This window comes from Podarcis cretensis, assembly GCF_951804945.1.
Source record: "Podarcis cretensis genome assembly, chromosome: 16".
Lineage (NCBI taxonomy): Eukaryota > Metazoa > Chordata > Lepidosauria > Squamata > Lacertidae > Podarcis > Podarcis cretensis.
In genome coordinates, this window is record NC_137186.1 from 42,090,011 (window position 1) to 42,117,969 (window position 27,959).

A 27,959-nucleotide genomic window follows, 5' to 3' on the forward strand; every position below is an offset into this window, starting at 1 on the left:
CAACACATCCCACTGTGTAGCCAAGCATTTTGAGTTGGACCACAGGCCTTCAGCCAGTGGGTTGGGGCCCACAGATGGGGCACAAGGCCATCCCAGGTGGGTTGCAGCAAGGCTGTTGCTGCTTCATCAGACCCCAGCTAAAGCTGACCAAACCAACGGAGCACTGCCTGGGTTGGAACTCAATTCTTCTGGCGAGACATTCGTTTTATCAGTCTCCCTGGGCGCTGCAAAGTGGTAGGAGAAAGGCAGGAGCATTTTCCAGTATGAAATATATTTCTGGCCTGTTGTGTGTCCCACCTTCATGGGAGTCCTCTATGAAGCAGGGACAGCCATTCACTTTCTAAGGCTTTCTAGACTTCTAGAATGGAAGTATGCTGGGCACTAGAATACACAAGTGTCTACTGAGGTGGGAAGCTCAACTGCACAGCGGTTGCCATTATGAGTCTGTTTTTAAAAACTCACTGGGTTTCAATAGCTCCTCAGCCTTTTGGTTAAGAACAAGTATACAAATCACCAGTTTTCATTTACTAGCTATGCTAAGAAAACACTATATACCGTATTTTTCCGTCTATAAGACGCCCTCATGTATAAGACACCCCCTATTCTGGGGGACTCTGATTTAAGAAAATGGGGGGAGATGTATCCGTGTATAAGATGTCCCTAAATTTTTGACATTATTTTTTAGGGGAAAAACCTAGCATTATACACAGAAAAATATGGTATACTTTTCTGTGGATTGCCATTTTACAGCTAATAATGTGCCCTATCAGCGCTATTATGTATAAATCAAAGCAAGTACTGTATGTGAGCATGGGTCCCATGTGGCAGGAGAGGAGTTAGAGGTGGCTCAGGTGATGATCACTGAGCCAGAGTATGAACTCCAGCCAGGAAGGAAAGCACCTATTATGCATGCTCAGACCCCGACTCCTAAATGGCTGGGGTCTGCCCTGAGAAAAACCATCCCAGTAAAAACACCCGCTGGTGGCAACAAATATCACACAGGACAGCATCTCTGTACTCTGGTAGGTATACTGAGACTTGCCCCATGTTGTTCACAATGTCCCAACTTTACCAGCCAATGACATGCAGTGGAGAAGGGGGAACATGCAGAGTGATTGATGTCAGGATATCGGATGACTTTATTACTTGGTCAAGGAGCAGGGGAATAATCAGAAGTGGGATGCAGTGAATGAGCAGCTCCACCTTGTGACAGCTCACTTTCCTGAGTTCTGAACACGTCCCAACAGTGGGCTGGCCAACATTTGTTCCCGGTTTCTCAACACCTTTTCTGATGTCATCTGAAGCAGAGGCTTCCCCCAACCATCACTTGGCTGAAGGCACAGACCTTGGCTGGGGCCAAGGGGAGTTGGCAGGCCAAAACACTTGGAGAGAAGGCTGATCTAAAGCACACTTTCTGGAGTCTGTGCAAGTATGCTTACCTATGTGATAAGTTCATCTCCTTTGCAACACGCTGGGACATAGAAATTGCCGCCACACGCCGTGGTTCTGTGATTCCGATGATGCCACCAGGCCTACAAGAGCAGTGAACGAAAGATTATTACTGTCAGCAAGGAAAGAAAAAAGGAATGGGGGGGGGGAGAGAAGATCATGTTGCAACACAACCCCTGTTCCTTCAGTTCCTTCCACAGAACTGAGAAGAATCCAAGGGAAGAACTATATTTTATCTTACTAACAGCCTGAACCCAAAGAAGGTGCAGTGGTTAGTGTCAGGCTAGGAACTGGGAGACCAGGGTTCAAATCCCCACTTGGCCATGAAGTTCACAGGGTGATCTTCAGCCATCAATGTCTCTTAGCCTAACCTACCTCACAAGGTTGTTGCAAGGACAAAACAGTGAGGTGAAGAGGCATGTAATTGCCACCTTGAGATTCTTGGAGGAAGGCTGGGATCGAAACAAAACAGCAACAACTGCTGGCTGACTAGTGCAAATTAATGTTTGAGATTTACCCTCACAGCTGTGACACACTGACTCTCACTAATGCACAAAAATGTTGGTAGGTCACAATGCCAAAAGTAGAAGCCACTACTGATGAGTTCCACTCTCCAATACCAGCCTTTGCCCAGCCTGATGCTGCTGGACTACAACCCCCATCAGCTCTAGTCAGTGCGGCTAACGGTCAGGGATGATGGGTGTTGTCATCCACCATCATCTGGTGGGCACTTGGTTGGGCCAGGTTGATCTAGGCACAGCGATGCTCTGCTTTCTTGGACCATGCCCCTCTGCCACCCTTTGCCTGTGCAATTCCTTTCTGCTTACAGTGCACAGCCCCAGGCTTCTTTTCTCTTTGGCTTCTCCCATTCTATGACCCACCAGATATTATTTCCTCTGCTCCCTGCTTTCCAGGCTTATTTTGCTCCAGGCCATTTATAAAAGCAACTGAAATCTTCATAGTGATATACATATATTTAAAGGTAAGACAGTCCCTGTCCAGACTCAACATCCAAGAGGCACAAGACAAAAGAGAAAAGGAATGGGGAGAGAAGACAAGAGCAAGTGTTGTGGCATCTGCTTCGCTGGCTGAGCCACTCGCCCTTGCCATGATGCTGTTCCTGGGAGCTGAGATCAGTGTGTGCAGTCCCAGGGCAACAGGTTAAACCAGTCTGCTTCCTGAGCAAAGAAAACATAAGAAGCGGCCTTATGTTTAAGAAAGGTCCACTGAACTCAGTGATGTCTATAATGACTGGCAGCAGCTCTAAAGGATTTCAGGCTGGGTTCTCTCTAAGACCTACCAGGAGGTGCCAGGGATTGTACCTGCAACCTTCTGCATGCAGAAGCAGCCATTTCTGGAATCTCCTAGTATTCCTGTTTCCCTTCCAAAGCATACAGCCTCTCCTGTCTTTAAGTGCTATAAACCTTCAGAGCCCCTTCTCTGCTTGGTCCCTTCACTTGCTCCTCTTCTTCACAAGTTTCCTTCAGCCTCACTCTCTGCACGCCCTTCTCTCCCTTTCCTCTTTCCCATGGCACGGCCTACTTATCACCCTTGCTCTGGCCTCCTTGCTGCTCAGATATCCTGCATCCTGGGACCTCCTTCTAGTTTGCAATCTTCCTGTGTGCAAGATTATAATCCCAACCTAACAGACAACTTTCTTTTCCAGCACAGAAGCTGGGCTACAAACGGGTTTACTAGCTCCCCCTGAACACCTGAAGATTCTGCGCCATCACACCAGCTCAGCCAATCACTGTCAGGGTACAATTATTGTTTTTGGAGGGAACTCCATGGCGAAGGAGAAGGCAACTTGTCAAAGCACCAAAATCTAGGAACAATGATATTTTTTCCTCTTGGCATAAAATAAGTGGTGTTTTTTTAAAAGGTGTAATACCTGGCATATCCTGCTTCGTAGAGAAATTGAGGGACTTGTGTGGTCTTCCCACTGCCAGTTTCTCCACATATGATAACAATAGAGTTCTCATTGATGGCTTCCATTATGACTTGTTCTTCGGCAAGGATTGGGAGCTTCAGCCTGGCTTCCTTTCAAAGCAAAGTTACATCTTTACATAGGCAAAGGGTCAAATTACTGATCTAAAATGAATTAAAATGGCATCAAACAATTAATTTAAAGTAACTTCCAGTGGTGTAAGCTTAGGGTGCAGTCCTCTGCATGTTTACACAGATGTATGTCCCACTGTGTTCTGTGGAGCTTAATTATCAGTTAGTGTGTTTAGGGTTGCAGCCCTACGAATCAACATACAAGCAGTATCTTACTGCAATGGGAATTTAATCCTCTAAGGAAACCAGTAATCTAGTTTTTTTGCCATGCCCAAGAATTTTAAACACTACCGTGGGTAATGTCAGATTTCTGACATTAGGCAAGTGCATAAATCTGAGGTAAAATTCACCTCATTACTTGGCAGAGTGTTACCAAAGGATAAACAAGTGGTAAGCTTCCGTGGTGAAAAGTGGGAGACATATATTAAATGAAATAAACAATAATCACAACCACTTGGTGAAACAGCTGCCTGTTCCATCCTTCAGAGAGGCTTTTTAAAAAAAAAAAAAAAAAAAAAAAAACTGCTTTCCTGTTTCTCTATATCTCTGCCAGGGGTTCAAGTGTGAAGGGGGAAATTCTCCTCTCTGTGACAAGAAATTTAAGAGGCCAAAGATGGGCATGCCATTCTGAGAGGGTGGGCATAACCACTTGGCAAGCTGGTCTTCAGCATTATCTGACCATGTAATGAGGAGAATTTCACCTCCCATCCGTATGCAGTGATGTACACACCTTGATAAAGCTAAGCAGGGCCTAGTCTGGTTAGTGCCTGGATGGGAGACAGTTTGGCAACCCAGTGCCCACAACCCTGAGCTTCATGATGTGGATGAATGACAGGATATATATGCACCAATACAGGCAGTAGCCACTGAGGGGCCTTCCAGATCATGTTGACTACAATTTCCCATCTTTCCAGCTAACTATCCATGCTGACTGCGGCTGATGGGAGCTGGAGTCCATCAACACTTTGGAGGGCACCTGAACTAAATAAATAAATATGAGCTCTTTAGGTCCAAATGTTCAGCATCTGTCCAGCTCCAAGGTCACAAATATCATGTGCCCAAGAACAATTAAATCAAAAGATTCCACATCTCAAAACATCCCGTTTATTGTTAACACAAATACTAAAAGGCATTTTGTGCATGCAATCTGCATGCACTTCTGCAGAGAAAAGTGTCATGAATCTCGTATGGGTGACCCACTGTTGCTGCTGCTTGTGATGCAACAGGGTGCATTTTTGGCTTGTTCGCATTCAAAACTGACCTGAATCTCGGGGGATCTGTCCACTGGGATGAACACAGTAGGCCCCAATGATGGCTTGGGAGCATGAAAATGTTGCTTCGGTGTGCTGGGTGGAGATGCAATGGCTTTCTTTGGCTCCACAGGCAGCAGGATAGTGCTAGGAACCTCTGGGGCTGCCTTTTCTGCCTGCTCTTCTGGCTCCTTTTCCTCCTCCTCTTCCTCTGACGAAATCTCAGACTCCTCTTCAGACTCTGCCTCCAGTTCAGGTCTGCATCTTTTTCTGTTTGCACCACCAACGCTTTTAATTTTTTCTGGATGAATGGCACTCACTTCTTGGATTGCCCTGAAACACCCATGTCACATTGACACACGAGACAAGTCCACCCCAAAGCACATCTAAGATCCTGAGATGCAACACAGCAGGGATAAGGAACTATTTTTCTGTCAGGGGCCACAAGCCAAAGCCAAATGTGGAGGAAATTGGAGGAAGAAGTGGGTGGAGTCTGCAGCATTGCACAGTGTGCGCTCTCTCTCTCTCTCTCTGCCACTCCCTCACTCACTTTCTTTGCCACCCTGTCTGTTTCTCTCACTCTTTCTCTAGTTCCCCGTCTCTTATTCACACCCTCTGTGCCATCTCCCTCTCATACACATACTCTTTCTCACTTCACCCGTCTCTTTCTGTTCCCGTCTCTCTCTGTGTGTGTCCCCATCTTTCTCCACCCTACCCATCCCTCACTTTCTCTCTCTGTTCCCCACCCCTCCAGCTCTCTGCAGCATTTGGAGGGCCATATGGAACGAGGCAGGGACTGCATTCAGCCCCTGGGCTACAGGCTGCCCATCCTGCTTTATAGAACCAGAGACACCAGCTAAGAAGATGCACTCTGAAAGCTGGAGATCTCAAGGGAAGCTACATGGGGAGAACACCCCACACCTGCTGCGAATCACAAACAGGCCAAAGAAGGGAAGAGTACGCCCACACTGCAACAAGAGCAAGAATCTGGACGTACCCAGAACTTACCGTTTAGGCTGGTACATCCGATCCCCTGTCCCTATTTTGGACGTGGTATAAAACATCTTCATCTCGGCCTCAGAAGCCTGGACTTCACTCAGCTTTCTCAGCAACTCTGCCCGCTAGGATTAGAAAGAGTTGTATGAAGCAAGTCTGCCCTAGGAGGCGTTCACACTAGGAGAGCACTTTAAACAGTGATGGCTTCCTCCAGAGAATTGTGGGAGCTGTAGTTTGTTAAGGGCGCTGAGAGTTGCTAGGAGACCCCCCTGCATAGAGCTACAGTTCTCAAAAATGGAAGAGGAGAGTTAACTCCTCTTCCCAGGGCACTCTAGGAATTGTTGCTCTGAGATGGGAAGAAGGTCTTCTAACAACTCTCAGCACTCTTAAAAAACTACAGCTCCCCAGATTCTTTGGGGAAAGCCAAGCGGTATCATATGCTTCAAATGTATGGTGTAAATACAGGCCTCGCTAATACTGGGTGGTGTGTAAGATTTTCCTAACAGTTCAAATACAGTGGGAAGCAAAATGAAGAGTGCTTTGTATATGCTGTGATGCCACAGAACTTCCCTCACCCTGCAAAAAGGGGAGCAGAGGGAGAGACCGGCAGAGGGGCTCGATTGAGATGCCAGCTCCACTGGGTTCCTCCTCTCCCAGAAGGGTATTATCTTAAAAATTGCATCTTTAAGAACCAATACCAGTGTTTGCTTGATTTCCTTTTCCTGCCTTATCCTATTTTTCTTTTATGTTGTATGATCCTAAAACCGCTGGTCCATCTATCTCAATATTGTTTACACTGACTGGCAGGCGCTCTCCTGGGTTTCAGACAGCGGATACTCCCAGCCCTCCCAGAGGATGCCACGGGCCACATGTCTCCTTGGTGTTCTCTTGGCCTCCACACTCCAAAACATACCTTTTCCTTCTTTGCTTTCTGTTCCAAAACCTTCTGCAGGATTTTCTTCTGCTTCTTGGTCAGCGGCTTCTTTTCTGGGGCCTTTTCAGAAGTTACTTTTTTATCCTTGGTTTTCTGTGATGGGAGGACCAGGGCGTTACTCTCATCCACCCCTTTTGAAATGGCTTCATCTGGAACAACAGAAAGAAGGGCTTGTTTTGGTCACCACAATATTGAAACGGGGAGTGGGGGACCTGTGGCCTTTCAGATGTTGCTGGGACTGCAGCATCTGGTGGGACACATGTTCCCCATACCAGCTTGAAGTATTTTCAGCACAATCTTGTGCACGTTTGCTCCAGTGTGTGCCCTGTTCAGCTTAGTGACATAAGAACATCAGGACAGCCTCCTGGATCAGGTCAGTGGTCCATCTAGTCCAGTATTTTCTCACAGTGACCAGCCAGATTACTGCAGGAAGCATGCAAGCAGGACCTGAGCACAACACCACTCTCCCCTCTTGTAGTTTTAAAGGTGGGCGTAGCAATGAATGCAAATTTAGCCTTTGCACAGTCGGCTACTTTCTGCACACACAGCCCTTTGTATCCTCCCAACCAGACAAGCAAGACGCATTATCAGAATTCAAGGACGCAGTCCAGCCAGGCAAAGACACTCCAGGAGTGTCTGAAGTAAGACCAGTAACGACCTCCAGAACGAATTAAGTATGTAACCAGAGGTACCACTGTATTATTAGTAATAATTTATTACATTTCTAAGCACCTGAGGATCACAGGGTGGTTTACAATACAAAGGCACAAACATCTACACCACAGTACCAGCAAAAAACAACAACAGCCATGCCCCCCCCCAGCTAGCCGGACTCGTGGTCTGGGATGGCGGGAGTTGGGGACCCGAGGGGGGGGCCAGAATTATTGAGGCAGCGAAAGGCCTGGGAGAAGAGGGGCGCTTTTGCCTGGCACCTAAGCCCATGGGAGGAAGGCGCCAGGCGAGCCTCCCGGGGGCGGGGGCGGGGGCGGGAAGGAGAGCCCGGGGGCGCCGACTCACCGCCCAGCTCCAGCTGCACGGGCTCCGGGGGGCCCCGCGGGCCGCGGCTCTCCGGGCGGCGGGCCTTCCAGTTGCGCCTTGGGCGCGCTTTACCCATCGGGGCGACTCGGGGCCGCGCAGCTGGCCCGCCACGTGCACCGCCAAACGCCCGGCCAGCGCGCCGCTTCCGCCTCCGGCGAGGGACGGGGCCGCCGGTCTCGCGAGAACGGGCCCCAGCTCGCGTGGGCGGGGCGGCGCTGGGGCGGCCAATGGAGCGCCCGGGGCCGCGGGGCGCCGCGTTTGGGGCCAGAAAGAAAGAGAGGCCGAGCCGGAGGTGCCCGTGGCTCCCTCCCCGGTGCTCGCGGGGGAGCTGCTTGCTGTGAAGCCGGCTGGATGAGTCCTGCTCAAGCTCTTTCTCGGGGCCGCACTTGCAGAAGAAAAAGGTGCTCGCGCCACCCCGAATTTTGCGATTGATGAAGCTGCGTTGGAAAACACAACGAGGATTGTCCTCAGTATCGCTTGATGCTCTTGCCTTCATTTGGAAATGTTATATATCCTTCCTGCCCGCAGACGCCAGAGTGGTGCATGCTCTGGTTATCTCCCGCTTGGACTACTGCAATGGGCTCTACGTGGGGCTACCTTTGAAGGTGACTCGGAAACTGCAATTGATCCAGAATATGGAAGCTAGACTGGTGACTGGGAGCAGCCGCCGAGACCATATAACACCGGTCCTGAGAGATCTGCATTGGCTCCCAGTACGTTTCCGAGTACAATTCACAGTGTTGGTGCTCACCTTTAAAGCCCTAAACGGCCTCGGCCCAGTATACCTGAAGGAGCGTCTCCATTTCCATTGTTCTGCCCGGACGCTGAGGTCCAGCACCGAGGGGCTTCTGGCGGTTCCCTTACTGCAAGAAGCAAAGCTACAGAGGGCCTTCTCGGTAGTGGCGCCCGCCCTGTGGAACACCCTCCCACCAGATGTCAAAGAAATAAGCAGCTATATAACCTTTAGACAGTAGCCCTGTACAGGAAAGCTTTTTAAGGTTTAATGTTTGATTATGTTTTTCAAAATGTTGGAAGCTGCCCAGAGAGGCTGGGGAAACCCAGCCAAGTGGGCAGGGTATAAATCATCACCACCATTTCCTGCAAATCATATATCTATATATATCTATAGGTATACACAATGCTACTCTGAAGTGCTACTCTGAAATTTGCCACCCCCTCTTGCCCCACCCTTTGAGAACTACTTTAGTTTAACCATACAGTATTTCTGTAGTAGAATAGGGAAATCTCTAAACAAGCAAACATCAAGAAATATCACAATTATTAGGAACAGTCAAATGTAAATACTTTTTTTTTTTTTGGCTTGTGTATATGTAGGACAGAATTCAGCAAATATATTTTGACAATGAGTTCATATCTTTGCTCAGTAGTAACAGAGCAGTCCTATAAACCCTGTCTGCTAGAAGCATGCCCTGTTGAATTCAATGAGAGTGACTCCCAGGTAAGTTAAGGTTGCAGCCTAAGCCCCACTGTGTTCAATCAATAACTGCAATCCTAGCCCCCTTCAATTTGGAATAAGCCTCATTTAATTCAATAGGATTTACTTCTGAGTAGACATGGTAGGATTGCACTAGCAAAGGTATACACTCAGTTCTTCTATACATGTAGACAAGCAATCTTTCCCCTTTACTTTTGACTCTTCATAATCATTGTGACTGGTTTGTCTTGTACACACTTTTAGGATTGTGAGCCTCAATGATCAATAAAGTACTACAAAAGATAATCTGAGTACTTCCAGACAACCTGCTATCACAGGCATGCGCAGGAGTGCCCAGGCACATCCTAATGTTTAGAAAAACCAGGGATCAAGGCAAACAGCCAGAGAAAGACACGGGCAGAATAAAAAAGCTGGAATGGATCTGGAATAAATCTGCTTTTTCCCGTGTATGTCTCTAGAAGTCGTGGTTGGGGGGGATGGATAGTGGTGGTCGTAAGGGGTCAAAACTGTACATTCACCCCAGCCTTTTTATGCTGCCTGCATCTGTCTCATGGCTCTGTCTCCCTCCAAACTCTGCTCACCACTTTATCTGTGGTGGTTAGGGGCTGTGTTTTATAGTTCACAAGCAAGGAGGACTCATTCTGCCCTTGGCCCTCTGCTTAGCTTGACACAAGTCTTTTCTTATGCAGGAAAAAAATCTCGTTTTGGCTTCTTGATTAATTCTCGTGGTTGTTGTGTTAGTTTTTTGCCTTTTTTACCTCCCCGCTTGTTTTGTCATCCCCACCCCACTAATGAAATGTGCTGTGCACACCTATGCCTATTATTTATTTTGAGCATTTGCCCTGATTTGTTCATAGGAAGGCTTGACAGTGAGGTTGTGTCCAGCAAGTTATTATTGTGTCACTTTCCTTACTGGAAAAAGCTCAACCTTGTGGAGATGCAGGTTTGTCCTGCAAGAACTCTAAATAAAATTGTAATTGTGCAACCTGAATGTGTCAGCATGTGATTGAAAGCCACTAGAAAATAACAAGAGTCTGAAAGGGCCTTCTGAGGTGAAGGGGTTTTGTACTGTGAGTTAGCTGTTAACCACTGTGATTTGCATCTCTAGTGGGAATGCCGCGGCTGCAATCCAGAGCACACTAGGAATAAGCACTCATTTAAAGATTATTATTTTATTTACTTATTTGTATACAATATGCTGCCCTTCATCATAAAGCAATTTCTGGGTGGGTCAGGAAAGTATCATCCTACCCTTATACTGTAGATCCAATTGATCACCACACTCTGCAGATACCGTCTCATCAGGTCTGTTCCACACAATGTAGGAGTCAGGTGTTTAGTGCTGTGGCGCCTGATTTTTGGAATTCCCTCCCCTTGAATTTTAGACAAGTGAAGTCTCTTGTATTTTTGGCACCTACTAAAGACCTTCCACTTCCAGCAAGCCTTTTAAGTGGAGAGCTTTCTCAGTCTCCACCTGTGTTGGAATGGTTTTTAATATGTTTTTGGTGTTTTTATCACCTTTTCCCGCTCTGGGCTCCTTTGTGAGGAAGGGCCAATATTGCCAATATTGCAAAAATTAATAGATAAGGTACTGCCTTTATGATGTCTACATCTCCAAAAGTCCTGGATGAAGAGGCAAGTTCTATTTTTGTTTAAATTTTAGTTGCCATGTTGATGCCACGGTCCTGGTTCCTAAGGAGGAACAAATGCCTTTGCACTTTGCCAACACCCTACCCATCTGTCAAAAGGTTGCTTTGGGAGTGGGGAAGGTTAGATGGTAGGTAATTACCTGGCAAATCCTATTCTGCTGCAATAATGGTTACTCCTTGATGGGGAAGCAGCATAAAACTCAAGGTGCAGACACCCCAAGCCTCCTGCAACTTTAGCTTTCTGAGTGATCTGGTGTTAACAAGGATGCAGACATAACCATTCCTACAGCCTCCAAAATTATGGTTTGGAGAACCTATAAAAGAGAGAAACTGAATAGTTACCTAATACAGACAAAGATTTGGGTGGGTGATTATGGCATAAGGTGGTTATAAGGTAGTGCAGGAGAGCAAACCACTTTCCTTGCACAAAGGAAGCATTTCTTTCAAATAGTTCCATATTTATGAAATTCATAAATGGGGGGGAAGAGAGAATGATAAGTTGTCATTGCAGAGATTGGTTAAAAGGAAGTGGCCAGGTTCAAAGGTTCTGTATCTTGGATTACCAGAAACTGTATATTACATATAGCATCCAGCTAAGTAGACCCACTGAAATTAATGAATCTAAGTTAAAGGTAAAGGGACCCCTGACCGTTAGGTCCAGTCGCGGCCGACTCTGGGGTTGTGGCGCTCATCTGGCTTTACTGGCCGAGGGAGCCGGCGTACAGCTTCCGGGTCATGTGGCCAGCAGGACTAAGCCTCTGGCAAATCAGAGCAGCGCACGGAAACGCCATTTACCTTCCTGCCAGAGCGGTATCTATCTACTTGCACTTTGACATGCTTTCGAACTGCTAGGTTGGCAGGAGCAGGGACCGAGCAACAGGAGCTCAGTCATGCCCATATTCTGAGAAGGACTAACACTGGAAAAACAGATTGGTGGTAGCTACTGCCATCCCATTTAGCTTGTGAGTTTTGAGGGAAACTGTATGGCCAATGAGGGCTGGGCCAGATAGACATGATCTGACCTCCACAAGGAACAGAATCTGTCTCTCAAAAATTCAAGTTCTAGGATGCTACTAATCTAGTGTGTGGCTTGTTGTTTTTATACCAAGGATGGGAGAAACACAATAACCTTTGTGTTGTGTCTTAAAAGCTTCAGGGGAGCTTCTCCACAAAGCCCATGTGTGGCAAAGGATTCTGGAACATGTTCTATGTTGCATATTAATGCAAAGCAGGCACTAGACCTGTTGTGCTCAACTCCTTTCCTTGCCATCAAGAAAGAGCACACTAGAATGCACCAGACTCCCCTGCAACTAGACACCGTGAAGGAAGGTCAATGATGGGCATTGGTCACCTGTCACATAATTATGCCCACCTTTACTGATGAATCCATGATAAGCTTCCAAAGTGCCCCAGGGTTCTCTTCAATGCATCCCCAAAATCATGGGAATAAAATCTTCCAAGACCAACCACTGCATTGCAAAGTTACAGTAAACATTTAAAGTTTAATTGGTCACAACACCATAATTCAGTTGTGAAATCAGTCTACAAATAGTCCACTAAATAGTAGTACACTGAGCTGGTGGTCAGTTAATAAATAAGGACATGAATAGCAGTTTCTTAAAAAAAAAGCAAAAAAAAAAAAAAAAAGCTTGAGATCATTATGGCTACTCAACATTATTGTGAGCGAAACCTAGTGTTTCCCTAAAGATCATAATTAAAATAATACACACATTTTCTTCAGACCATTTAAAAAAAAAAACAAAAAACCAGAACACACAATTTTGGTATATAGACTTTTTAAAACTACCTAATACTTAAGATCAGAAGTCCAAACAGGATACAAGGTCACTATATTCAGTGCTGATAAACAGTGTCACAATCAACATTTCTCCCCTTGCTTTACAACAGAAAAATATTTCTAACATGGCAATTGTCATCAGAGCTCAATGGAATCATCCAAGTTTAAATTCACATGCAGAACACAGTATAACTTCATGTTCTCCAAAAGAGTGGAAAATAGATAGATAGGTCAAGATAGATCACTAGCTGCCAAATACAGAATATTGGGATGGTCCATGAGTCACAAGGAAACAAATATTTACCTTCATCAAAACAAAGCTACAGCAGAAGCAGAGGAACTGTCCACATTAAGCAGATTACATCTTGGGAGGGCAGAATGTGCCACTAAGCTACAGTAGTTTCGGTACACAGTACTTAAACATCCAATATCACTTCTTAAAAAGCAGTACATTCAGGAAACAGCAACTCTGTTCTATTTATCACCACAGCTGATACACAGATTGATGTTTCCACTACATTTGTGAACCACTGGTAGAGTAAAGCATGAGGTTCTCAAGTAGTAGCTTCCAAGGAATTAAGTTACCGTAGTTCATTTATCAAGCTGAAATCAAAGGTGGAAACATGCACAATAGTTTCTTCCACACTGGGAGTGCAAATAGCTCAACACACGTTCACATTCATCTTGTTGTGTCTCACTGGGCCAAACTTCTAACCATAGGCAAGAAGTCCACAGTGTCGCCTTCACTCATCATTTGCTCTAGGGTGTGAATTGCCCTCTTCCTTCTGCAGTTTGCTTTAGCCATGATGTAGCACATGTGGCCCTCTAGATTCCGTTGTTCTCCAGCTCTCATCAGCTTCAACCAGAATGGCCAGTGGACAGAGATGATGGGAGTTGTGCTCCAGCAACATCTGGCAAGCAACAAGTTCCCCATCCCTGGCGCTGTGCTTTGTCTCTCTTGGCCCTAACCAGGAATGCCTTAGAACCACATGGTTAGCACAGATGTAGTTTAACAGCCATGGAAGGGAAAAGAATATTAACACACCAGAGAAGTGCAACAAGGGTGAGGAAAGAGGGGACATACACAAGCCTCCTAGTAAGACATCTGGAATGTTCTCCCTACACTTACTCATTATGACTTTATATGGTTTTGGCTATTTTTAATTTTGACCCTAATAGGCTCCTTTGTGAGGAACTTCTTGATGTGAATGCAAGAAGACAGCTTGTAGAGGAATAAGCAAGGCAGCCCAGCAATTCTAACCCAAATCCATGCTGAAGGAATCACAGTAGGCAGCAATACCAAAGGAGTGTTAGTGATAATTGAAAAGTGATTATGTGTATTTAAGCCTATGATTTTATTCCTGCCAATGACTGACTGCCTTGCCCTGCTGCTTGCCCCTTGAACATTCTTGTCTCTCAGTGTATACATTGGTTAAATGAGGATATAGGTGCTTTCTCTTCTCTTAAGTGCCTCTAGATATAGCAGCAGCACAAAGCAGAGAAGTCTGACTCATCCCATGGGATGAGATTACGAAGAAACAGAACAAAGGAGCCAATTACAGGAAGAACAATGCTTGTATCCTATAGAACTTGAGAAAACTGTTACTATAACATCACATTTACCTTCAAAAGTGTAATAGCTGCATTTTGTAATAATGGTCAGAACATTTTTCAAGTACACTGGACAATAGTTTGTGCTCCTCTCTAATTTTAAAAACAGACCATACATAAATGGAGAAGGGGGTAAGCTAGGAAAACACACACCCAGTTTTACTTATACTGTCCAAGCATAGTGTGCAAACTATGTACATCAGTATTTCTCTCAACAATAACCTTATACAGTGAAATGTTTTTGTGTATAAAAATATATACATTCTTCTTGCATTTACTATAGCCATGGTGAACTAATTTTAAGCAATAGGGGTAATAGGGGTTTTATAGAGGTTTTCTCAGCTAAAAAGAAATCCAGTTTTTATACCAAGGGTATATTTTTCCAACAGTAGTTATGAGCATTTGATTGCAGAGACTGGCTGCAGTCCTCTGTATACTTATTCAGAATCAAGTTCCATTGTGACACTTACTCCAGAGCAAATAATCAGCAAGGGATGGGGAGGGAAGACACAAATATTGATAGTTGACTTACAGGCATAAGCTGCAAAATCTTTTTAAAAAAAATTATATCTGGTGGCTCTTTGTGGTTTTTAAAATCTGAAATGCCAATAATTGTGTCAACATAAACAGCAAGATTTTTAAATATCTATATATCATGTATAGTTTGTTTACATACAAAACTTTTAGCAACTCTGGTATTATCCAGCTAAAGCAATAGGGTAGCTTAGCCAAATCCTACTCAGTTCTATATGCATTCTATGAATGGACACATGTAGGCAGGGTTTGGCAAAGCACTTTCCAAGCTTTCCTGCTTTTTGTCTAGCATGCTATTTAAAAACACTGTTTTTACAAACAAATGCTAAGGGTCAGTGGATAGAACTTGGTTCTGAGGCAACAGAAGGTCACTTTTTTTGTAGAGCACTTGACTGCCGTATCACTATTTCATAGGCATGTTTCACAGCACAAACCCCATATCATTATTTGGACAAACTATTGCTGATCCCTTGGTTATGATCTTAGCAGTCTGAATGCAAGCATCCTCATCAGAGACCCACTGTATAGAAGCAGATTTCAAGTGAAAAAAAGCACCAGATCTTCCTGAAAGTGTTATTATTTAATTTAATTTATTGCCACTTAATGGTCCTGAGAAAGATTTCAGCAGCCAATGTCTTTGCAATATCATTTTATACACTGCTCCCCCAACAAATAAAGAAACCATGTAGAGCAGGCTTCCTCAAACTCGGCCCTCCAGATGCTTTGAGGCTACAATTCCCATCATCCTTGACCACTACTGGTCCTGCTAGCTAGGGATCATGGGAGTTGTAGGCCAGTAACATCTGGAGGGCCGAGTTTGAGGAAGCCTGATGTAGAGGGTCCTGACGTGATCCCCCAACCCCACCCCCCACCCCTTTTAAAGTCAGTGGTGCATAATTTCTGTTTAACATTCCTTCTGCTTGGAAAATATTTTATCGCAAAGGCCAACTCTGCACTGCCACCACTGTGCACAATGCCTTCATTTCCAGTCACTTTTATTTAACTAAAGCTGTTTTTTGTTGTTAGTTATTTCCAGCTTAAGTGGCATTAAAATAGGTGGGGATTAGGAGGAGCAGTGCTTTCCCCCTAGAAAATAAGGTGCTGGTACTCACTGCCTAGAAATAGCTGGAGGAAGGAAAGTCAAGTGGGCTAAGGGAAGGAAGCAGCAGGGCTCCAGGATCCTGGCAGAACCTTGCGCCTCATTCCCCCAAGCCCAGGAAGCACTTGCCTGGCTTTGGGACAGAGGCAGGAGGCTCTGACAGGGTCCAAAGGCCCTCCAGTTTCCTTTTTAAATCCCGTCCGCCTGGCTTTTGGAAGAAGATAGTAGGGCACGAGGATGCTGACAGAACCTCGTGTCTCATTCCCCAAGCCCAGGAAGCGCTTGCCCAGCTTGGGAATGAGGCAGAAGTCACAAGGCTCTGTCAGGATCCTGGTGTCCTGCTCCCTCCTTCCCAAAGCCAGGCAAGTGCGGGGAGCGAGTGAGCAAGCAAACAAGCGGGGGTGGGGGTGGGCTAGCGGCAGCAGTGGCAAGATGGTGGCTGGGAAACAGAGATCGTGGTATGCTGTACCAGCACATACCACCTCAAAAAAACCACTGGGTAGGAGTATTAGGAATGCTTTTAATTCCCATTGTATTTGTGGCAAGAGGGCTTTTGCAAGAGGTTCTGGAGGTGTGCACCTTTGCACATTGCTAATGGAGATCCTGCATGAGTGGATTCACTGCATTCACTACAAAGGAGAAGAATGCAGCCTTCTGCGTGAACTGCTCTCTGCTGAAGTCCATGGGAGAAACTCTTACAGCAGGGATAGGGAACCTGTGGCCCTGCTGATGTTACTGGACTCTAATGTCTACCAGACTCAGCTATCATGGTCAATGGCCCACCAAAGTCTGGAAGACCACAGGTTCCCAATCCCTGCTTCAATTTGGCCAGCTAAGGGAAAAACACAGAAAAACCCACAAGTTCTTCTTTAAAGAGCACTTTGTGTCCCACAGATGCCCTGCCTTGCCACTAAGACCCATGGTGTGTGATCTTGTGTTCTAATCAGAAGAAATTACTTCCACTGCAATCATATAAAAAGGCAACTTGAGGTAATGAAAGTAAGTCATTGGTGAGAGCGGGGGGAGGGGGGGATTAAATTATAAAAATGAGAAGCTGACCCCCACATTTTTCATAACGAAAGCATTTGATAGAATTCTTTAAGCTTTCTCTCTTCAAAATGTCAAATCTGCATAAACTTCATTTTAATTTTTAATTAATTTTAAATAGACTACTCAATATGCCTTTATAAAAACCTTTTACAAAATATGTTCTAAATGCTTGGAAAAAAGTAAGCGGATAAAATTCTACTCATGGAGGAAAATCTCTGAATATACAGCTAAAGAATCTTATCTTACAAGTGCATTTTTTTCTTTCAGTATATTGTCTAGATAAACTAATGTTAACATTTAACGGCTTAATGTTGCACATTGTTTTATCCATGTTGGCTTGTTGCTTTGCTAACTTTTCATGAACTAGAGACAGTGCTTGGTGATTTCCTAGAGAGCTGGTGTTGAAAGTGAGATAAACCATGTTTCATTGGTCACCTCCTCGATCCATGTTTTCGATCACCCTAGAAAGACGTATGTTCAGGAGTCGGATCTGGCTGTCAAGATGGTCAATCTTCTCCTCAAGGGTGCTGTGGCTGTTCCTCCTCCAATAGAAGCCAACAGGTCCGGTCATGAAATAGACAGCAACTACAAAGCACAGCGGAAGGACAGCATGTTCTGGCTCACCTTCATATTTCTGAAGGATGTACACACAAGAAAGTGCAAAGAGGGCGACCCTCACGATCCAGAAGAAGCGGCCACACAGCACATGTAAGAGATAGAAGAAGAACCCAAGGAGGAGAGAGACAAACCAATAAGCAAGCAAGATGGCGCCAATCAGCAAAAGAGCACGGGTGGGGTTGTTGGCGAGGGACCCAGGGCTGAAATAATGGGTCAAGTTGGAACCTGAAAATTCAAACAGAGAAAGCTTTATTTGATATAATCACTACCTTTGTAGATACAGCTATGAATAATACCATAATTAAAAGCATAAGGAGAAAACTCCTAAATGCTGCTTTAAAAGCAGAAAACTATTTCAGCAGAAGAATGAAAGAGTTGAACATATACAGTAGTTTCTAAAGATGGCGGAAGGGGAATAATACACTGCCTCACCTCCTGTAATGCTTACCAACGATACAAAAGAAATTATTATTTATATACACCAAAACCTTGCAGGAAACAAATTTTTAAAAGAGGAAAATAAAAAGACAGATTTCTGCCGCAAGGAGCTTTCCCTCTAATTTTTGATACTGAGGGACACAGAATGAGTGAGTGGAGGAGGGAGAAAAGCAAGGATAAAGATAAGAAAATGCTGGGTTTTTGTTTTGTTTTTTGCAGTGAAGGGAAAGGACTATAGGATTAAAACCAAAGAGTTCACAAGAAAAATAGGTTTGAGGAAGGATTTGAAGGGGAGCAAAGAGGTATTCTGGGCAAGACCTCTTGGAATGGAGATCAGAGAGGGAGAAGAGATGGATCTTAAGGGACCTTACATCAAGTCAGACTATTGGTTCATCTAGATCAGGTATCCCCAACCTTCAGCCCTCCAAATGTTGTGGACTACAACTCCCATGATCCCTAGCTAACAAGATCAGTGGTAAGGGATCATGGGAGTTGTAGGCCAAAACATCTGGAGGGCCACAGGTTGGGGATGCCTGATCTAGATCACTACTGCCTACAATGCCTGAGAAGTATTTCCCATCTCTGCCTGGAAATACCAGGGATTGAATCTGGGACCTTCAGCATGCAAAGAATGTTCTCTACGACTGAGGTACAACCTATTCCCACTTCCCTGGTGGTACTCTCCTTCCACTGAAGCAATCCAGGAAACTAAATTTCCTAATTTTCGACAGGGCAAACATAAAATGCCCTTCCTCCAACCCTGTCATGGGATGGCATAATCAATCTCTTAAGGAGATGCATTTACAGCTGGCGTTAGTTACAAGCAGCACTCTGCACCCCCCAAGAGAATTTCTTGTGTAATATTATTTGCATTTACACAGGATGGGATTAAAGTAATGGGTCCCACTAGTGGAAGCCAACACAAATGGACTTTCCCCCTGCCTGCACTTAGCTTGAGGTGGGGGTCGGGGGAACCCCCAGAACAGTGTGTGGGGAGGAGGGGAAATTGTTCCACCCAGCAAGCTGAACAGCTTGTTCCGATGGAATGACTGCCATAGCTCAACTGAATCCCTCCCATAAAGTCCTATTCAAGTCGCTTACTTGTACACTATCATTGACGGGGAGTTGTTGTTGTTACACGGGTAGTTGTAACTACTGGCCCATAGTTCCTGAAGGAGGAAGTCAGATAAAATAACATTCTTATAAGAAAGCTTATTTATGCTGCTGTGTACATTTACTTGAGAGAAAGCTCCAGTGAACTTAATGGGACTTGCTTCTGAATGGATAGGCACATGACTGAACTGCTAAGGCTTCTATCCCAGCTACATATTTTAACTATGTGATCCCCACCCACCCCACAACATCTGTATTTTGTTTCTAACACCTATACCAGATAAGGACTGTGATTTATATTTTGTACCGATATGTACAGGTTGTGTAGTTCTAGCGTTAGGCAGTCTTTGTATATGTATTCAGGGGATAATTGGATCTATAACTGTTAAGGAGTGTAGGTAGCTGTCTTCAGATTGATTGATGTACAGGTGTGTTAGTAGATGGGGATAGTGAGTGCTAGGCTAGATCTAGACATGTCAAAGAAGCAGTTCAGTTAAACCTGTTGTAAACTCATACAGGGAAATCTGGTAGGGAAAGACTGGACTCCACAGCGCCATCTGGTGTCACAGCGTTATATCACATATAAAACACTTTTTCTTTACCAATCTAGCTGAGTTCTTAAAAGTATATTAAGTGAGTGGAAATTCTCTTATGGAATTTGACATTTTATAGTTTGCACTATTTATAGATTTTGATGTTTTCCATTTAATGTTTATTAATTTACATATTTTTCTTTGCAAACCACTTTATATTTTTTCTGACGAAAATTACTACTACTACTGCTGCTCTACTAAAACTTCACACATAAAACTTGAGAGAGCTTGGAGAATGCTGTGTGGTCCCTGGTTCAGCTGTGAACTATGAATGTAGCTACAACTGAATGGAGCAACTGTAACTGTCCAAGGAACAGGATGACAGAGGTTCATGCTATGGTTTGGGGCAGCTGCTTCCACAAGCTGCAGCAGTACTGCTTCTCATTGCATGGCATCTGGGCCATGCAATGTCCCAATTCCAGCAGCCCCAGCATTGACCAGGGAGGAGTGTGTGGGAAGTGTTGATGAGCTGGGTATGGGGTCTCAGTGGTTCTACCTCTTCAAATATTGGCAGAACCAACTGTCCCATCCTTGGAAGAGAGTTGGCTGACTGAGGGAGGGAGATGCTCTGAGGAAGACTAGGGTGAAGTCCTTCCCCTCCTACCCAAAGTATGAGAAGTGGTAAATGAAAGTTAGCTGTGTAGAAGAACAGAGTAAAGTTAGGAGGGATATAGCAGGAGCAGATCTCTCAGCAGACCAGGATGAAGGGCTCAGAGTCATGAATGCATAGGAAATAAAGAATGTAGCAGAGAAGAGGCCAACAAACCCAGAAGAGCGTTTCCAGTGAGCCCTGTTCAGGCATTCTCTCTTCATGCGTGAAGGAACTTTAAAGCTAAATTTGCACACCCTTTTCCCTTGTTCCTGCCAGCCTTGCCTCCATGCTGTCCATGCACTGGGGAAAGGTCTGAAGTGAAAAGCCTCCCCAACACATGAAGGCTGCCCACTTCAGCTGAAACCATGAGCCCATGGGAGCAGCCTATGCTTGATGTTGAGAACAGGGCTCCTTTTAACACTCTTTCCCCCTTCAAACGAATTAATGTGTGAGGAGTGACAACGATGTTACAGCATCCAGAAATAACTTATGATGATTGGAAGCTGGAAGCTAATAGCTAGAGCACCAGGCTCTCAAAAATGCAAGACCATACACTAAGCCAGGGATGGCAACGACTGCCTGGATCTTGCAATAATTAACAGGGGAACAAGGTGGCTTTTTGCACAGTACGGCAAAGTGAGAAAGAATTATCAGAAGTGTACATAGTTAGAAAATGATATTTAGACAATAACTGGAATAATCCAGGCATTACAATAAAAGAACTGGGGACCTTGGGGCTCAAATTATGATACAAAACCCTTCAGGCAGCCTCAAAGGATGGTTTTATTGCACAAGTAAAAGCCTTTGCTCACTTTCTACTTCCCAACAAATGCAGATAAACTAGGACTAAAGCTACCTAAACAGAAAGACTGGCTGCCCAGCTAACTGAAGCATGTAAAATGTCCCAACCCAGGTCCACCCAGAAGAATGTATAATAACCGAGACAGAAGCGGATGAACTTTCTATAAGTTTCCCCCACCCCAACACCAGTGCATTATTATTCAAGTTTTCCCCACCAGTGCATTATTATTAAACACCAGTGCATTATTATTAAAATCCCCCATAGCTCCATGTAAGCAATTTGACATACTGCACCTACAAAATGCATTGTCTTAGGAGAAGGGATTATATATAACATAAATATATCTTAATGACTTTTATCACAACAATTATTCTGTAGGGACTACATCAATTTACTTCATCAAGTAAGGGGGAAAGGGTTTTTAAAGGGCTTCTTCCTCTTTTCCCTTGAGCAATTACAAGAAGCAAATAAACCACAAGGCAGTTTTCTTTCCTTTGCCCCTTTCAGAGGGAAAAAGGATGTTGCCTAATGTCCGATTGAGTTATGCTAACTTTTCAGAGAATGTATTCAATCCTGCATCTTAAGCAATAATCCATCTCTATTTATTTATTATCCCAGCCTTCCCCCCCAAAGAAGATCAAGGTGGCAAACAAGATATCTTATGGATGCTTTTCATCAAGCGCAGCATGATGATGGTGTGGACAGGATCTAAGGAGATGTGAAGGTTGACCCTCGGCTCTTTTGACCCTCAACCATCCTGGTTAATGCCTGAGTGAGAACAACAATCACCTTACAGCAGAGGAAGGGAACCTTTCCACCTGGCAGACCAGATCCCTACCTTCCCCCACCCCAGCAGGTCAACTTTAACATGTTGGTGCCCATACTTACCACTGTTGAGAATCAAACTATTTACCGTATGTTTCTTCCATCGAATTAAGGAACTGTACATACCATTTTGCTTCAAAACTACTTCATATTTAGAAAACCTACCTTAGAGTTGTTCCAGAACCTATGAGTTTATTAAACAGAAGCACTGATGAAGGAAAAACCAACTCTGCATTTCACACGTACCATCAATCCCAAGGACATCCAGAAGATCAGTCCATATTCTCCAAAATGTATCTACTAGAACATCCACACCATATACAAATCGCTCGGTCAGTTTGGAGAAAAACTGGAAAAACAGAGCAGAGACAAACCTTAGAAGTTTTATTCCACTTACAATACTTGAAGAATTTATCACCCCAGCTCTTACATACAGTTCTTAACCTTAAATCAAATGTACAGATGCAAAGGCAAGCACAGTATTTGAAAGTGGTAGGAGAAGTGTTCTCTGCACTTGATCAGAGGCACACTTATTCTAGGTTTGGACCCAAGTTCTGAAAATAAGTTCTGGGGCTGAACCCAGAAGCTGTTTTACACAGAGTCAAACTGTTGATCAAACTAGTCCAAAAGTAGTGTTCCCTGACTGGCAGCTGCTCTCCCAAATCTTGGGCAAGTAAATCTTAGCTGGTTCTGCTACCTGAGATCTTTTTTAAATGGAGATGCTCTAGACAGAACCTAGGACCTGATGCAAGCTAGCATGTGCCACTGAGACAGGAACCCAGAAGGGAGATACTTCACAGGGTTGGGAGACAATAACTGATCCATATTTTCAGTTACAGATAGGTAGCCGTGTTGGTCTGCCATAGTCAAAACAAAATAAAAAAATAAAAAAATTCCTTCCAGTAGCACCTTAAAGACCAACTAAGTTAGTTCTTGGTATGAGCTTTCGTGTGCACATTAACAGCTTGATGCTATACATGACATATACATTTTGCACATTAACAGCTTGATGCTATACATGACTTAGGCATGCTGAAATCTGTAGATTACAATGGACTGAAGCAAAGCTAAGATTAGGCTTTAAATATTTGCTTTTTCTAGTCTACAACTGAAACAATTCCAAAAGAAACAACAACTTTCAACCAATTCATTACAGGTAATTTGAGAAATATGCACTCTTGGGATTCTCGCATTCACAGAAATACCTGCCATTCCAATGTGCAACTGTTAAGATTTTTAAGGAAGGTTAATGATATGCACATGTCACTATTTTATTTTGCAAATGACAGCAATTTCAGGCAAACAGCACAAAACTGTGAAGTATATTAGTGGGGGAAAGTGAAATAAAATTATAAACATGCTTTATTCATTACCAACCCAACCCAATGGACTCCCATCATTCTTCTGAATTAAATATGTGTCATCAAGGTCTCCAGTATCTTGTGACCTATGGTGGAGATTAAATGAATGAACAACTAACAATGGCTGGTAAGCTTCCGGCATGCCACAAAATCTTGCCTCTGATTTTTCTTCTTCCATCACAATTCTGCAAGATTTCTCTTGGAAGGGCTACACTATGCTTCACTTAAACCACTCTCCTAGAGTGTGGTTGTTTTTTTAAAAAAGAACCCTTCTGTGCACACTAGCTACTGCTCTAAAATGACCCTGGTAAATGAGCTAGAAGAAAGCCTTGTGAAAATTAACCAAGTATTCAATATCTATCACTCCTATGTTACTGTTAGATGAACCAATTATGCCAGAAGAATGCTACTCTCCAATGCTTAGGATTCTTCCCATGTCTGGATTATGGACTGGTCCACATACCCAAGATGAGCTGGTACCAATTCAGGTGCAGCTGGGAGTTACTATTTTTTTTAAAAAAAAAAAAAAACCCACTCAGCAAATAAAAACAAACAACTATGCAACAAGGAAAAGGTGTCCAAACTAGTTTTTTCCCAGATCTGGAAAAACATTTTTTAACCTAGGGGAGGCCTTTAGCTCCTCCCTCATAACCCAATTTCCATTGCCCTCTTCTGCCCTAGCTCATTTGCCATATTCTACTCTGTGATATAAAGATGTCTGCAAACATGACATGAAGGCTGGCATCATCAACCCCACCATGTGGGAATCCCTCGCAGACCACAGTGCTTGGAGACAGTCAAGTCGTGCATCTGCAGCAGCACAACCAGATGCCTCCATCTGCCCCAACTGCAACAAAACGTGTCTCTAAAGCCACAGCAGATGCTGTAGCCTTCTAGCAGTTTGACCTCACCCTTAAAAGTGCACTCCTCCATCGTCTCCAAAGAAAGACGGATGGCAACCAACGAACTGTAATTTCCACTACTGTTTGCTCCTCCTTCCCACTTGTGCATCTCCATGCAGCTGAGAATTGTGTACAGATCAGCAGCAGCCTTCAAACATAGGCCGTTTCCAGCCCTACCCAGAGACCAAATCTCAGACTTTCCACATGCAAAGATCTATCACAGATCCCACCCTTTAATGTTCATTTTATAAACTGTATGTATCCCAAGTCTGTTCTGCTCCACCAGATGGACAAAGAATCTGACTCGCTATGAGGCAGCTTCCTATGTTCCCAGGATTGCAGCATCTCCTCCTCCTCCAACGATGTCTCTCTCTTACTGCTTTCTTCATTTTCAGCTTTCTCCATCCTTACCACACAACCCATTTTTTAAATCTCTGAGCTCTCCATAGGTAAAGGTAAAGGTACCCCTGCCCGTACGGGCCAGTCTTGACAGACTCTGGGGTTGTGCGCCCATCTCACTTAAGAGGCCAGGGGCCAGCGCTGTCCGGAGACACTTCCGGGTCACGTGGCCAGCGTGACATCGCTGCTCTGGCGAGCCAGAGCCGCACACGGAAACGCCGTTTACCTTCCCGCTGGTAAGCGGTCCCTATTTATCTACTTGCACCCGGAGGTGCTTTCGAACTGCTAGGTTGGCAGGCGCTGGGACCGAGCAGCGGGAGCGCACCCCGCCGCAGGGATTCGAACCGCCGACCTTTCGATCGGCAAGTCCTAGGCACTGAGGCTTTAACCCACAGCGCCACCTGCGTCCCCATCTGAGCTCTCCATATTACACCTCAATTTGCTGTCTATGAAGACTGCAAAGTCCTGTGGATAGGGGCTGCATAATCCCTACATCTATCCACCATGCCACTGGCAGAATATAACTATGTTGCACAATAACTACTTAATAATAAAAGTACATGACTTCAGATAGAACATGCCAGAAACTGCAAGCTACAGAGCAGTGCTTTTTAAATCCTGGGGCTCGTTGGTGAAATTATCAGCTATGGCTAACAAGCTCCCCCTGCCCAACAATTTCTGATGTTCCCCTGCAATGCACAATCACAGGGAAGTGTTAGAACATTCTGTGTATACACTCAGTTGCCCAAGAAGAGATGCCTGGATAGTACCCCACAAGAACTGGCAGAATGCCTTACATGGGATTAATACACAGGAATTCCTTGGCAGAGAAATAAATCAATGTGGGTCTGATATGCAATTCTTCAGAAGCAGCAAGAAGTAGGACAACTCCAACAAAATCTTGCTTTCTGGGTTTAACTTTCAAGCATCAGTGTAATGGGGTTTGGGGTTGCTTGTGCGTAAGGCGCAAACTGCTCCAAGCTGAGTAGTTTGGTTAAAACCTTCCCCTGGCTGGACAGTCAGTACTCCGTGACTGTCTCAGTCACTGGCAGAATCCGTCAGTGGGCGTTTCCTGAATTTCCTCCAACATAAAAGTTCTTTGACGCCAAGTCGCCGCCTAGCTTCCCTGCGCGGAAGCTTTCTGCGCAGAGTGGGCGTCCCAAGGGGAGGTCCTGTGCTCTCCCCGCTGGTCTCGCTGGAACAGTCCCAGAGCCTTCCCTCCGAAGCTCCCTCAGCCTCCCCTTCCTCCCTGGTGTCACGTCTATTTCCTTCCCCAGCGGAAGCTCTCCCTCTCTCCTTGCTGGTTCCCTCTCCAGCGTCATTGGGGAGCCTTACCACCACCCTTGGCTCCGATGGCAGTTCCCTGACAATCAGATATCAGGTATCTGAAGAAGTGTGCATGCACACGAGAGCTCATACCAATAACAAACTTAGTTGGTCTCTAAGGTGCTACTGGAAGGAATTTTTTTATTTTGTTTCGACTACGGCAGACCAACACGGCTACCTACCTGTAACTATGATTCTGTGAGTTGGTTTTCAAGACCCGCACTTTGAAGAGACTCTCAGGTATCAGCTTATGATGAATAGGAAGGGGAGGCGGCACATTTTCCATTTTTCTAAAGGCACTGAAGGAAAATGAACCAGTGTGTTCCCTCACGTAACAATAAGCACAATTTCATTTAAAGGATAAAAAGTATCCCTTATTTCATAATATTTCCTATATACACTACCCACCGCCTATCTAATTTCTCTTCCCCATAGAGAGGTATCATTTTTGGAAACATGACCTTTCTGCTGTGGTTTCCGTGGACAAGAGAAAGAGATGGTGACAGCATCTTGGCTTCAATGCTAAGCTTTGCAGTCAAACAGCACTATCACGCAGAAAGGGAGGTCACGAAAGGAAAAGCATCAATTTCTGTGCTGCTTTGGCAGGATGTCAGGCAAGTACTGCCAAGGAGCAAAAATACAAATAGTGTGGGTATATGTCAAAGACAGAAACGAGTCTTCTAGATTGAGGCACAGTCATTAGTTGGGGTTCCCTTTTTCCATAGTGTCCGAAACACTTCAATTCCTGTCCTCCAGGTTCAAGCTCAAAGGAATCCTTCCATTTCTTATAGGTGCAGCAGGCTTGGAGGTTCAATGCCTCCACCTATGTATTTATTTAAGGGACTTAGTATATCCTGCCCTTCAGCAAATAAAAGGGGGGTGTCCCCCAGAATGATTTACAAAAATTGTCAGTGATAATAAAGTCCCCCCTTTTAGGCTTACAACCTAAAAGGCATGACAAAAATGGAAAAGGAATTGAAGGAGGAGAAACCTTTATGTGCAATTTCACTTAAAAAAAACACATTCCAGTTAAAGAGATTTCCATTGGTTCCTTAAAGTAGCAGCCCAGGAAGGAATTTCAGCAACCATTGCTGAGAAAAGCTGCATCTACATTCTCCATTCTTACAGAGAATTGATAGAAAGCTTTACTGTCTGCCTTTCACAATTCAATCTCTAAGACTAAGTCATGGATGCAACCACCCAGGGTGCAAGGGGTGTGGGGCACCCAGACGCTGAATTCTAGCAGGCACCCGCCACTGAAGCCGCCTAAGCGCTTAACTATCTACCTGTTACACAATAGTAAATAATTTTGATCAAGCTAGAAAAACAAAATACATATATACTGTACCTAGATATTACCAAAATGTATAACTACCGTTTCACTAAAGGACTTTTGACTTTGTGCGCTCATTTACCAAAGACGCGCTACGCCAGCAGTGGCGCTTGTCATTCACAATGGGGCCGTGCACACGAAATTAACTCTTACATCAAAATATTGTGTTACTGTCAGGGAACTGCCATCGGAGCTCAGGGTGGTGGAGAGGCTCTCGGATGCTGGGAGACCCTCGGATGCTGAGGAGGGAACCAGCAGGGGGAGAGGGAGAGTTTCCGCTGAAGAAGGAGGGTAGGAGGAGACAGCGTCGGAGGTGAGGCTCAGAGACGCTTCAAGCGAGACCAGTGGTGAGAGCTCAGGACCTCCCCTTGGAACGCCCACTCTGCGCAGAAAGCTGTCGCGCAGGGAATCAAGGAGGAGACTTTCTGTCAAAGAACTTTTATGTTGGAAGAAATTCAGGAAACGCCCACTGACGGATTCTGCCAGTGATTAAGGCAGCCACGCACTTATGGCTGTCCGGTTAGGGAGAGTTTAAAACTAACTACAAAACTGGGAGTGTTTCAGCGCTTACGCACAAGCAACCCCTTATCCCATTACAGCAATCCATCAGTCTTTGACGTTGTTTGTGCAAAGGAAGGGCATCATGAGTAACCCAACGGGAGTCGGAGGAGCGGAGGGAGCCAGAGGAGGACCAACTCTGGAGGAGAGAAACAGAGATTTGGAACACCAGCTGGC

General features: G+C 44.8%; 3 protein-coding genes across 5 annotated transcripts in view; 1 reads left to right on the top strand and 2 right to left on the bottom strand.

The window, feature by feature from the left end:
• DHX37 (DEAH-box helicase 37) overlaps positions 1-7,849 on the bottom strand; it is a 33,462-nt gene extending 25,613 nt beyond the window's left edge. The window contains exons 1-6 of one of the 2 annotated variants that reach the window (XM_079957753.1): positions 7,705-7,849; positions 6,667-6,836; positions 5,766-5,878; positions 4,769-5,090; positions 3,341-3,489; positions 1,440-1,532 (exon numbers count right to left, since the gene is read on the bottom strand). In XM_079957753.1, the coding sequence (XP_079813879.1) occupies positions 1,440-1,532; positions 3,341-3,489; positions 4,769-5,090; positions 5,766-5,878; positions 6,667-6,836; positions 7,705-7,801 (944 nt within the window). In that variant the 5' untranslated portion in view covers positions 7,802-7,849. The remainder of the gene's footprint in view (positions 1-1,439; positions 1,533-3,340; positions 3,490-4,768; positions 5,091-5,765; positions 5,879-6,666; positions 6,837-7,704) is intronic. The other variant, XM_079957754.1, reaches the window with a different exon arrangement.
• The window catches only part of AACS (acetoacetyl-CoA synthetase), a 415,323-nt gene that overhangs the window by 306,220 nt on the left and 81,144 nt on the right, over positions 1-27,959 (top strand). The gene's annotated exons all lie outside the window — the stretch shown is intronic.
• The window catches only part of BRI3BP (BRI3 binding protein), a 29,625-nt gene continuing 14,130 nt past the window's right edge, over positions 12,465-27,959 (bottom strand). Inside the window, exons 1-3 of one of the 2 annotated variants that reach the window (XM_079957834.1) lie at positions 23,281-23,713; positions 22,150-22,252; positions 12,465-17,765 (exon numbers count right to left, since the gene is read on the bottom strand). In XM_079957834.1, coding sequence (XP_079813960.1) covers positions 17,347-17,765; positions 22,150-22,252; positions 23,281-23,442 — 684 coding nt within the window. In that variant the 5' untranslated portion in view covers positions 23,443-23,713 and the 3' untranslated portion in view covers positions 12,465-17,346. Of the gene's footprint in view, positions 17,766-22,149; positions 22,253-23,280; positions 23,714-27,959 lie in introns of those variants that run through there. The other variant, XM_079957833.1, reaches the window with a different exon arrangement.